The sequence below is a fragment of the Neoarius graeffei genome, chromosome 20, assembly GCF_027579695.1.
Source record: "Neoarius graeffei isolate fNeoGra1 chromosome 20, fNeoGra1.pri, whole genome shotgun sequence".
Taxonomy (NCBI): Eukaryota; Metazoa; Chordata; class Actinopteri; order Siluriformes; family Ariidae; genus Neoarius; species Neoarius graeffei.
Genome location: NC_083588.1, coordinates 10,375,229 through 10,388,836, shown reverse-complemented (window position 1 = coordinate 10,388,836; position 13,608 = coordinate 10,375,229). Strand labels below are relative to the sequence as shown.

Here is a 13,608-nt window from a genome sequence, read left to right as displayed (position 1 = left end):
ACTTTAGAAATGATTTCAAGCTGAAATTGTAAAACTAATATTTGAAAGTCGAAATTGTAAAATTGAGTTTATTTTTGAGAGGTGAAACTGTAAAATTGAAACGTCTTGAGAGGTAAAATTGTAACTCTGGAAATTATTAATAGCTGAAATTGTAAAAGTGCCAGATTTGAAAAATGAAATTGGAAAACTGGAAGTTTCTGAGAGCTAAAATGGTACATTTTTAACTTTTTGAGAGCTAAAACTGTTATGTTTGGAAGCTGAAATTGTAAAACTGGGTTTATTTTTGAGAGATGAAATCGTAAAACCGAAACTTCTTGAGAGTTCAAATTGTAACTTGACATTTTTGAGAGCTGAAATTGTAAAATTGGGTTTATTTCTTTTGAGGACCGAAACTGTACAACTGAAACTTCCTGAGAGCTCAAATTGAAACTTTGGTGCTTTTATAAAATTATATTGTTTTATTATGTTGTATGTTGCTTTCAATGCTATATGCGGTGAAGTCTGACAGAGTCCTGTTAAAGAAATTGAGGCATTCGATAAAATAAAAGCAGTGTACAGATCTGCTGAACTTCTCAGAAAGTTTTGATCCATATTGTATCCATGTCTGAATTAAATGTACAGCGTCTGTGTGTGTGTGTGTGTGTGTGTGTGTGTGTGTGTGTGTGTGTGTGTGTGTAACACTTGCTCACCCCATGCTGTACTACAGACTCTGGGAATCTCTTCAGCAGCAGCAGATGCATCTCTGCTTTCTCCAGTGTGTTAAAACACTGTTCAGTGGCTTTCAAAAGCATCTGACACTGCACAGGGCCTGGGAGAGTCTCAAACACACCTACACACACACACACACACACACACACACGCACTGAACATTCTGGCATTTAACAGCATCCGACATTGCACACAAGCTGGCCACAATCTAAACACACACACACATGCACAAATGCACACCTTTGAGGAACTGTGCATGCTTGTCCTGGCTGTCGTTCCTCAATGCTGCTGTGATTACGGTGATCTCACGCCACACCACTGGCTGCTCCGGGAAATTAATAAATCTATTCAATGCAAATCAAACCCAGTGATCAATGTCAGAGTTAAAATCTGCATCCTTTCTCAATGTGATATTATTTGAGAAAATTTCAACAGATGCTGCACGCTTAAATATGTTTTCCGAACCGTTCACTAAATGATACAACTGTACGGTGGTAAAACACATCAGTGCTGGTGTGACGAGTGACAAAATTAACATTTTAAGGGTTGAAAATGACTCAAAACGCCATCTACTGGTGAAAACCATCCTGAACCTTGCAAGGTCGACGCTGACGTCGAGTTAACCTTTTGGGATTCAGCGAGGTCATGACATTTCTCTCAAAAAGAATGTTAACGCAGTGTTTTCCCCTGAAAAAAATTAAAGCACTAAATTCTGGCATGATAGTACACAGATAATTGAGCGCCAACTAGGGCTGGGCGATATGGCTGAAATCTGTATCACGATATAAGTGTTTCATATTGATCGATATCGATAATTATTGAAACATTTTATGACCTATTTAAAATAAGGACCAGGAGGGAACAATACTAAATTCAAACATTTATTTTAAACTTAAACTTCCTCTGACAGCCAATAAGCAAGGAATGTCAACACGCATGTTCAATGTTACGATCACAACAAAAACTGAGCAATTATCAATAATAAAGTGCTTAAAAAACTCAAGTGTTATAAAAACATGAGCAAAGTGTTAAATGTAAACATATCAAAACCTGCTATGTGAGAAGGACTGTCATATTTTTAATTTTTTACTGCAAGTTTAGTGCAAAACAAGTTCACCCTCTGGTGAATAACATTTAAAAACATAAATAAAAATATGCAGTGCTTTATAAACATAAAAGAAATTGAGTGAAACTGAGGACTATTCTTAAACTATTCAAGTATATTTTCATTGAAGGTTTAATAAAATAAAGTGTTTTGTAAACATAGAAGAAATTAAAGTAAAACTGAGGTAGACTTAAGACTTTACATCTGTAACATCTGACCTTACTGACTTTATCCACAATTTCCTCGCTCGTTCCGGCACTCATCTTTCTTTTCTTGGCCACGCTGTTTCTGGAAAAAAAATAAACACGACCACGAGACAACGAGATGGCGCAACCAAACGCAATACTGTTACATGATTGGCTATCAGCGTGTCACTCCCTATGCGTTGCTAGGCACCAGAGGACGAGCGCCTCTGCTCATGCAACCAAGCTTGCTTCGCAACAACAGTTGATTGAAAGCGGACCTAAACCAGAGAGGGCTCTGGCTAACGCTTGTTTCTTGAAAAAAAAAAAAAAAAAAAACATTCTATCGAAACGTTCTATCGAATGCATTTTCTATTGATATCAAGTATGTGTCTATTGCGATACGTATCGTTATTTTATCGCCCAGCCCTAGCGCCAACGGTGCAAAGCGAAACGAGGGAGGTACGGGGGCATGCCCCCCCTGGAAAATTTTTTGAAAATAGATTCTCTCAGGTGCATTCTCAGGGTCTCCGAGAGGTTTTCGATCCATGATTATAGGACCGATTTTACCAGTGTTTCAATGATTTCTGACCTCAACAGTATTAACGTATACACATTTGAAATTTCACCTTAAAGTTCAACATGCAAGTTAAACTGTTTTGTTATCGATTAATGAGGTATATGATAGATTTTAAATCTACAGGGATCCCTTAATTATCTATGATCAAGTAGCGTTGTAACAAAAACGTGCATGAAAATATGAACAGTGGTTTGCTCCATCTTATGCAATCCAATGAAGAGAATTGATCATCACGACCTCCACAAAGGGATCCGAACCGAAGACCTGCCACCTTAAAATAAGTTGCTGTATTACTATAACTGTAATGATTTAGAATGCTTCTGATGCAATTACCGTAATATATGTATAACTAAGATGCACTGAAAAGAAAATTAAGGCAACTGCGTATTATAAAGTTTAAATTTTGGCACTTTATTAAATGGACTAGATTAAGATTAAAACATATTTAAAGGAAAAGAAAACTTAATTCATACATTTTAAGTTTGCAGAAAGATGATGTACTTATAAACACATTAATGAATGATAACTGACGAGGTCAAACTTTTGTGATTAAAATCAGCCGGCTTTGTCCATCTCGTGGGGGACGACATCGGCAGCCAATGAGATCGCTTATAATGAATCGGAAATTTCCGGGATGTCTGACGTTTTCTTTCGATATTTTTATTGGACGGTTTGAACACGTGATCTTGACGTAGCCAACAGATTACAGTTTGTTTACATCATACCGTGCGGACATATTACTTTGACAGAATCAACACAAACATTGGGGAAAAAAAAAAGACGGCTTGTTTAACACAAATATCAATCAATATGTAAATGGATCTGTTATTTGCTCTCCAACGTATCTAGTTACTTGTGGGGAGGAAATTTAACGTATCGGTATAAATCTAAGCGTATCGGATTTTAACTTAAGCGACTAAGCGTATCGGCAGGCAGAGCAAGCGTATCGGGCCCGATACGCTAAAACGCTTTGGGGAAAACCACGTTAACATCTTCGAATCAGAGGTGGCCAGCCCACCTCTCCCAGGTCCCGCCCTTTAACAGGAGCGTGTGAAACTGCGCTCATTTTCAAATGTATATTGATCGAGATTCATCATTTACACGAGTTTATGCAATTTCATTACCCCGCCCCACATCATATATTGTTCTCTATTATGAGGTTTAATAGAGATGTGGAGCGTCCACTGTACAAGTTCCTGTGAATTTGTCGTTACTACAGAAATAATAACAGATTGAAAAGAAACCGGCACTGTATTGCAAATAAAATATTATCAAAGACATAAAATATCTCTGGGCGGCACGGTGGTGTAGTGGTTAGCGCTGTCGCCTCACAGCAAGAAGGTCCGGGTTCGAGCCCCGTGGCCGGCGATGGCCTTTCTGTGCGGAGTTTGCATGTTCTCCCCGTGTCCGCGTGGGTTTCCTCCGGGTGCTCCGGTTTCCCCCACAGTCCAAAGACATGCAGGTTAGGTTAACTGGTGACTCTAAATTGACCGTAGGTGTGAATGTGAGTGTGAATGGTTGTCTGTGTCTATGTGTCAGCCCTGTGATGACCTGGCGACTTGTCCAGGGTGTACCCCGCCTTTCGCCCGTAGTCAGCTGGGATTGGCTCCAGCTTGCCCGCGACCCTGTAGAACAGGATAAAGCGACTAGAGATAATGAGATGAGATAAAATATCTCTGGTGGTTTGACGAAGAAACAAACTTAGCTTTGTGTGCGGAAAGATCCGATAGTTTTTTTTTCCCCCCCTCCAGGAGCTTTAAAACACTCACATGTCATAGAGGAGTCTTCCAGCCGAAGATGTTCTCTCTGCATTGCGCTCGATCATGTACATCTCATACTGGAAGAGACGGAGAGCAAGAAAAGGCAAGCTGAAGACTTTTGCATAAAATCAGCGCAAGACAGCTTGGAAGATCAGCTTTGTTGAACTGTGGTCGAGGACTGAATTTTTCTCCTGAGCACCAGATGAAATCTGGACAGAAAGGTAATACGAGCGACGTGTATGCTGCAACACTGGGATTGACACAACACAGACGTTTATGGAAAACAAACAACAGTCACAATCAAGTCATCATCAACAATCAGCCAATCATTTCTTGTTGAAATGTTTCTTGGATTCCTGTCAAAAGACTTATAATATCCATTCCTGTTAATTCATCCTCTATGGAGCTCTTGTAGTCACGTGACCGAATCCCGGCTGGAATGTAAACAGCCGCCATCTTGTCGGTCAACAACACCGCTGAATACTGCTGCACTCGTGTACAAAATGGATCAATTTCAACCGACGGACTACACGGCTCATTTTTCTAATGAACAGATAACTAGATATATGTCTAAAATAAACGACCTACAGATTAGTGACCCTTATCGATTACCGGACGTAGTTTTCACGACCGTGTCAGTGGATATTGAACTGCCAGAGGTGGAATACCCAGACGTGTATAATTACCTCATTAACTTTCCTTCGCTGTTCAGTGGTGAAGCACTGCGTGCTTATAAATCTCTGGACAGTTTTCTTTACAGAAATTCAGGATTTGTCAGCGACTCAGATGTGGCATCTTGTAAACAAGAAAATAACAATCCTCATTGGACGGGTAAGTCACTTAAGTATTGAGTACTAGTACTGATACTAGATATATCAGTAGTATCTAGTATAGCACTGACCAGCCGATTATGGTTGAATATTTTATATTATCAGTTAGATCAAGTATCAGTAGTCTATCACTATTACTGTATATATGGTATACCTGATAGCAGCAATCCATTTTGCACGCCTGTCAGGGTCCCGTGGCAGCCTATGAAACTTTCTTCCTGATTTCTGACCTCTCCTGTTGTGGCATTTATATGCCATACAACTCTCTGACATTGTGGCACGGTAATATTTGCAGATTTGGGTGAAAAACAACGAAAGTCAGTGTCGGTAAATTGCGATGGCGGAAATACGGCGTTTGACCGACAAGATGGCGTCTCTTTACAATCTGGATCGGCTGTGACGTCACATGCAAGTGGACTATATAGTCGGCTTATATGAAATAAGGCGACATTTAGAAATTATATCGCTTTGGTGGTGGCGTAAGAAGGTTCTGGGTTTGAACCCAGCGGCTGACAGTTGGCCTTTCTGCGTGGGTTTCCTCCCAGTGCTTAGATGGTGTGCCAACTGATGGCATAGGTGTGAATAGTTGTTTGTCTGGGGAAAGTGTGACATGTCAATGATGTGTGCTCACAGCCTCATAAGCTGCAAGCCTCTTCCGAGGCAACTGACAGGCCAATCGCCCTACAGGTTGGTGATGGATCAAATGACAGATAATTTTGGTGAAAAAAATCCATAAACCATGACACGGCCGTATATGAACGTTGAGAAAGCCATAGACACTTCAGGATATGAAGTTCTCAGAAAATAATCCAAGATGAACTGGTGTGATGTGGCCTGACACGATGCACAGTCAATATCACCACCCCAAGGTTGATTATTTTCCTGTAATAGCACATATTGAGCAAGATCAAGCAAGATCACGCTATCGCTGACATCAGAGCAGCTACGAACAGTCATTCCCTGACATTCCCTGTATTTTTCCCCGGTTTTCTCTTGAATGATAAAACACACAGCTTGTCATTCCCAGAATGGGAGAAAGCCTTATGACCTTGACCAAGCACTGACACTAGAGACTCCTTCCATCCTTCATCAACAACTTCTTCTTTTGGCTGCTCCCGATTAGAGGTCGCCACAGCGGATCTTCCGTCTCCATTGTTCCCTGTCTTCCGCATCCTTCTCTCCCACTTTCATGTCCTCTCTCACCACATCCACGTATTTCCTCTTTGGCCTTCGTTGTTTTTGTGTGCCTGGCAGCTCCATCCTCAACGTTCTCCTTCCAACATGCTCTGCATCTCTTCTTAGGATGTGCCCGTACCATCTCAGTCTCATCTCTCTTAGCTTAATTCCCAAGCTCCCGTCCCTCTGATGTGCTCGTTCCTTATCCTGTTCAACCTCATCACTCCCATCGCAAACCTAAACATCCTCAACTCCGCCACCTCCAACTTTGCCTCCTGTCTCTTTGTTAAGGCTACGGTCTCCAATCCATACATCACAGCTGGACTCACTACTGTCTTATACATCTTACCTTTCACTTTTGCTGGGACTTTCTGATCACAAACGACTCCCGAAATCCTTCTCCACCCTGCCTGCACTCTCTTTCTCACCTCACTATCGCAGCCCCCATTTTCCTGCACAGTTGACCCCAGGTACTTGAATTCACCAACTTTATGTCTAGTCAAGTCAAGTTTATTTGTATAGCGCTTTTAACAATAAACATTGTCGCAAAGCAGCTTTACAGAATTTGAACGACTTAAAACATGAGCTAATTTTGTCCCTAATCAACCCCAATGACCAAGCCTGTGGCGACGGTGGCAAGGAAAAACTCCCTCAGACGACATGAGGAAGAAACCTTGAGAGGAACCAGACTCAAAAGGGAACCCATCCTCATTTGGGCAACAACAGACAACATGACCTATAACATTAACAGTTTTAACATGAAGTCAGTTTCGTTGTTATAAACTCTTCATTGATGGAAACTTGAGTGCAAAACCGTTCATGACAACTGCAGTCCTAAAGTTAGCAAGTCAACTGTCGTCCTCAGCCATAAAAGCATTACTTTAAGTGTCCAGAGCGTCCTCCAGGTGTGACTTTCAACTGTCCACATGGAGCCGTCCTCCACAGGAGTGATGCGATGAGACTCCAACCAGATGCAAGACTCTCATTGACGCACACGTATTCTGTTTTGCTACTGCTCACCTTCATTCCGATACATACCTCCATCTCTCCAAACCCAACTTTCTTCTTTCACCAGATATCACAATATCATCCGCAAACATCATGTTCCATGGTGACTCTTGCCTCACTTTGATCGCTATGGCAAACGAGAAAGGACTCAAAGCAGATCCTTGATGAAGTCCAACTGCACACCTCACTGCTGTTTCACTGCTCTCATTCGTGTCTTGCACCACTCTGATATAATTCTCGTTCACTCCACACTTTCTCGTACAATACCATCACTCATCTCTCAGCACGAGAGCGGCACGGTGGTGTCATGGTTAGAACGGTTGCCTCACAGCAAGAAGGTTATAGGTTCGAGCCCAGCGGCCAGCGGGAGCCTTTCTGTGCGGAGTTTGCACATTCTCGCCGTGTCTGCGTGGGTTTCCCTGACAGTCCAAAGACATACGGTTAGGTTAATATGGGACGGCCTTGGGCTGAGGGGCCCTTGAGCTCCCTGGGCGCTGTTAGCATGGCTGTTCACTGCTTCAGATGGGTTAAATGCAGAGAGGAATTTCACAAGTGTGTGATGAATAAAGTTGTGCTTTCTGTCTCCGTCATATGCCTTCTCCAGGTCTACAGACACAAAATGTAGCTTTCTCTGGCCTTCTCCATCCATCCATCCATGATATCAATTTATCTGAATCACCATACCGATATTTCTTTATTTCATACATTGATTTTTATTCTGATTCCATGTGCAAAGCATGCTGGGTAATATCCTTCTGCAGTAAAACAGTGAATAGTCAGACCCTCCAGGATTTCACGATGTTGCGATTTGCAACATCAATGCAAATTCAACCAATCCCCACGAATTCAGGGCAGTGTTGCAATTATATCCAATCACCGCAACTTTCCCACAAATTTGACCAATCGTTGGTGACGTCGACAAACTACCTTCCGCCTTACTTCCGTGTAGACGTTCAAGAGAAGCAGCATGTGCGCAGTGTTGCCAGATTGTGCGGTTTTTGAACATATTTTGGGCTGGAAAACGTCAGCAGTATCTGGCAACACTGCATGTGCGAGTCAGTGTTTATGTAGGCTTAAATTCTGTTACTGAAAGTGTGTTATGTTTACAGTGAAGCACTGTGTGCACTTTACATTATTATTTTTACTTAATACAAGAAATTAATGGATGCCAACATTTTTGCCAAAATGGTATTTTATTTTCCATTGTTTAGGCAGCTTCAGCATCATACTGTGAGATTCTGTTCAAATTGTTTTTTTTCTTCTATGAAGCCTGAGGCATTTATTTTATTAGTTTATAATTATTGTTTAATTTAGTCTTCAGGAGAGACTGCCTGCACACAGTACTAGTATTAATAGTTTTTTTTCTTACATGAAAGCTGAGGCATTTATATTATATTTTAAGGTAACTTCATGTTGTGCTGTGAGGTTCTCTGCACTTTAACTTTTGAACCAACAGGTGCATTTGGATAAGTAAAGCCTATTTTCTGCATTTTTGTAGTCCTGGTAATATTGGTAAAGTTGTTTATAGGACCATTTCTCAGTGTCTTTGATTTTTTAATCAATGGTTTTTCAGTAATAACTTAATATTTAATATATCACTCTATTTTAATCACAAAAAGAGAAAATCGCAACAATTTCTCGCAACTTTCACTTCCTCCAGCAATGTAATCGCAACAAAAACCTAAAAAAAAACACCACAACTTTCATCGCAATTTTTGGGAAAAACCCCGCAACATCAGACATTTTAGCCAGCAACAATCACAAAAAAGGCCCGCGGAATCCTGGGGGGACTGTCTGAGAACTCCAGCCAGTCTCAGTGTGTCACCGGAAGTCTATGGAATCAATTTTGTGTCAAAATGTTCATACAATACTTTTGAAATATCAAACAAAAACGATAAATCAAAATAAAGTCAATTGTTTTTAGACTGGCAAACAAATTATTCGTGTAATCGTGCAAAATATCAGTCTATTACTCTTCAGAAACCTTTTATTTTTGTTCCGTGTTTCTCAGTTTTGTTTGACGTAATTTATTTTGGTTGCGATTCCAGCTTTCTCGTTTGTACTCCCTGACTTTTTGCTTGCAGTTTTGGCACAAACTTCACGTGTGGGTGGGCTGTCCAGGAATGCATTCCCATTGGCTAACTTGTGTTTGACTGACAGCTACGCTCAGCCATTTCCTACTCGGATTCTGGCGGACTGTTTGACGAGTGACCGATCCATCGACGGTAAACAAGGATCGAGTGGACTTCAGTGGCGACTATGATATTGAATTAATTCAACAAAGTGTAAGTGCGGGACACGTGTTGCAGTAGTGCACATTATGCAGGTGTTTCATGGCAAGTCAAATGTTAGCCTTAGCTCCACTACCCAATATAATAGCTGCCTTGCTAACGTTAAACACACCTGCATAATGTGCACTACTGCAACACATTTGTCCCGCACTTACACTTTGTTGAATTAATTCAATATCATAGTCGCCACTGAAGTCCACTCGATCCTTGTTTACCGTCGATGGATCGGTCACTCGTCAAACAGTCCGCCAGAATCCGAGTAGGGAATGGCTGAGCGTAGCTGTCAGTCAAACACAAGTTAGCCAATGGGAATGCATTCCTGGACAGCCCACCCACACGTGAAGTTTGTGCCAAAACTGCAATCTAAGGCTACGTTCACACTGCAGGCTGAAGTGACTCAAATCCGATCTTTTCGCCCATATGTGACCTGTATCCGATCTTTTATTGACAATATGAACGACACAGATCCGATTTTTTCAAATCCGACCCAGGCCGTTTGGATATGTGGTCCTAATTCCGATTCCTATCCGCTCTTTTCATATGCGACTTCAGTCTGAACCGCCAGGTCGCATTCATCCGACTTACACGTCATCAACAAGCCACAAACGTCACTATTCTGCGCTGAAGTAGGCGGCGGGTCTCTCAAAAAAAGTTACAACAACATGGCGCATAATCACAGGCGCAGATAGAGGGTGGGAGTCGTCCCACCCAGATTTAAATTCACCTCGCTCGGTCCCCCCCACTTATAGGGAGGAAAAAACATCTATGCTGTCTTTCTTTGTATAAGGCAAACCTCACGGAAAAATCAAAAGACTAATTACCATTCGGTTTATTGAGGTGCACAGCAGTGTATACATAGTTGCAACAACTCACATAAAACAAAGACTGATATTCGGTTGGTTGAGCTGCGCAGACTGCACAGGTTGCGAGCTCGAGCTTGGTTGCTATGGTAACCCACAACAAGTTTGACAGGCATATCGGGGTTGGGGTTGGTTTGCTGGCAGCTTTGTCCCCCCCAGTTTTTTGTCCCCCCCAGTTCAAAAAACGTATCTGCGCCCCTGCGCATGACATCAATGCGAGGGACGCTTCGGGCTGTGAAGGTTCTGAATCTTCTCAATGGAAGGACGCAGAGGTTAGGGAGCTGATTTCCATTTGGGGGGATGCAGCTATTCAAGCTAGATTGGATGGGTCATACTGCAACCGGGCGGTTTTACTTCCGTAAACACTGGCCATGACGTCGTCGTATCCTGCAATGCGCATGCGGAACACTTTTAGGTCGCTTTTCGTTCATACTGAGGATCACATACAAGTCGCATATATTTGTTAACGTGAACGACCTCACAAAAAAATCGGATTTCACAAAAAAATCGGAATTGAGCATTAAGCCTTGCAGTGTGAACGTAGCGAAAAAGTCAGGGAGCGCAAACGGGAAAGCTGGAATCGCAACCAAAATAAATTACGTCAGACAAAACTGAGAAAGACGCGGAACAAAAATAAAAGGTTTCTGAAGAGTAATAGACTGATATTTTGCACGATTACACGAATAATTTGTTTGCCAGTCTAAAAAATTGACTTTTTTTTTTATTTTGATTTATCATTTTTGTTTGATATTTCAAAAGTATTGTATGCACATTTTGGCACAGAAAGTCTTTTCTCAGCAAAGCATGCTGGGTAATCTCCTCGTGCAGTGAATAGTGCATGCTGGGTAATCTCCTCGTGCAGTGAGTAGTGCATGCTGGGTAATCTCCTCGTGCAGTGAGTAGTGCATGCTGGGTAATCTCCTCGTGCAGTGAGTAGTGCATGCTGGGTAATCTCCTCGTGCAGTGAGTAGTGCATGCTGGGTAATCTCCTCGTGCAGTGAGTAGTGCATGCTGGGTAATGTGTGTTCACTGTGTACCTGGATGTTGAAGTCGGCCGGGTAGAGCGTGCGCGCGGTGATGAGCCAGGCTTTAGCAGCCCACGGGTCTTCGTGCACGAGCTCGCGCGCGCGCTTCACTAAAAAATCACAATCGCCCTGTGCGGACATGTTTACAGCGCGAGCTCCAGGTGAGCACGAGCGCGCGTTCGCTCCTTGTGTTCATAAACAAACAAACAAACAAACAGATCAGACAAAACAACCGAGAACGTTTTGAGGCAGTGACTCGACTGCGCACGCGCACAACGTCGGGTTCCTCATTTCACTTCCGGGGCACGAGAGTGTAGCAAAAATAAAAGTCTTTAGCGTCAAGGACTCTTTCTATCAAGTATTGTGTGGCAAGAAGCAATTTTAAAATGGCAACAGAGTTGGCAACAAGAATCAAAGGGAAGGCATCTATTCTCAGTTTCTAGTAGAGTAACTGACTCAGTTGGGTGTAAAAGAGGGAGTAATCGTAAGGAGGAGGTTATTTTTACAAGGTTGAGAATTGGGCATACATTTTTAAATAGCACTTTGTTTTTATTGGGAAAACATCAGAATGGTCCGTGTTATTGTCAGGAACCTGAGACTGTTCATCATGTCATACTCTTTTGCAAAAATTATGACAGTCAAAGACAGGAACTACTCACACAGTTGCGTGGACTTGGTTTGGAAGAGGTGACGTTGAAAAACATTTTAGAAATAGGATCAAGTAGAAAGGGAAGACGGTTTTTATTAAAGTTTTTATTGGATACTGGTTTATATAGTAGGATATAGTGTAATTGGGCCTTAATTAGGCATCAATCCTGTAGATGGCAGCAATGCAACTATTTGGATGCCGGCTGCCATAAAACTCCGAAGAAGAAGAAGAATCTTTCTATAGGGGTGTTCACACGGCAACGTTTACTCCGGTGTAGCACCGGGGCTGCCCCGGTAGAGCGTTCACACGGTACAAAGTTATACCGGTGTAGCCCCTGAAAGCTGCTTAACCCGGTGCAAACCTAACCCTGCTCGGGAGGTGGTTTAAGAAATTTACTCCGGAGTAAATGCTAGTTTGCGGGGCAGCACCGATATAAAATGGGACGTCTGAACGCTACAGGGGTAGACTCGCTACGCGTGAGGAGAGTTGATTACATACGGGCATTGCATAATTTTGCATCCTGGTATTTTGCGCTTCCAAAATGGCGAATATCAACAACAACAGAACTGCGTGTCTTCCAGTGTTGCCAGATTGTCAGTTTTAAGTGCATTTTGGTGGATTTGAACATATTTTGGGATGGAAAAAGTCAGCAATATCTGGCAACACTGGTGTCTTCATCCACGTTGTTTTCCCGGCGCTTGGTGATGCCATGACAACCGGGAAAAGGAAGTACATTTTCACGCATGCGCATATTTCATTTCCGCATTATTACTATCGGAAATGATAGTAATAATGATAGGAAATGATGATGATAATAATAAAAGGAAATGATATCAAAACTTTATTACTATCAAAGGAAATGATAGTAATAAAGTTTTTGCTACTATTGCACGGTCGCAGAAACTGCCGTGTGACCGCAAGTGGGGCTGCACCGGTGCTATCGCGCTTCTCTCTAGTAAGAGTGTGAACGCTGCGCAAAATTTACACCGGTGTAAGATATATCGCAACAAAATACATCGGTGCAGGGCTTTAGTCACTCTATCTGGTATTACATACCCAACTTCATTTTCAGTAAGCTCGGTGGAATCGACTTCCTATTAAAATGTGATTTTGAGTTAAATAAACTTCCTCAGACACTTTCTGACTTTAATCAACAGGTCCTCCTTTATTGGAAAATAATATTTAAGCATAATTTTACCCCTCATAATAGCCCAGTGTGGAATAATAGGTATATATTGGTTAATAGAAAATCTATTTTTATTGAGGAATGGTTTTCCAAAGGTGTGTGGGCTATTGCTCACTTTATGAATGATGGACAGATTTTACAACATGGTCATTTCTGTCAGAAATTTCAGATTCAATGTACAAAAAGAAAATACAACCAAATCGTAAAGGCTATTCCTGTATCAATCCGAACTATGGTGGAACAGGATA

The 13,608-nt window shown here is 41.8% G+C and overlaps 1 protein-coding gene across 3 annotated transcripts in view; it reads right to left on the bottom strand.

Moving 5' to 3' along the window:
* Positions 1–11,802, bottom strand: part of ints10 (integrator complex subunit 10) — a 39,166-nt gene extending 27,364 nt beyond the window's left edge. Inside the window, exons 1-4 of one of the 3 annotated variants that reach the window (XM_060901209.1) lie at positions 11,538–11,802; positions 4,345–4,412; positions 949–1,052; positions 690–829 (exon numbers count right to left, since the gene is read on the bottom strand). In XM_060901209.1, the coding sequence (XP_060757192.1) occupies positions 690–829; positions 949–1,052; positions 4,345–4,412; positions 11,538–11,666 (441 nt within the window). In that variant the 5' untranslated portion in view covers positions 11,667–11,802. Of the gene's footprint in view, positions 1–689; positions 830–948; positions 1,053–2,031; positions 2,102–4,344; positions 4,413–7,379; positions 9,224–11,537 lie in introns of those variants that run through there. The other 2 variants (XM_060901210.1, XM_060901211.1) reach the window with 2 other exon arrangements.
* Positions 11,803–13,608: the final 1,806 nt, after the last annotated feature.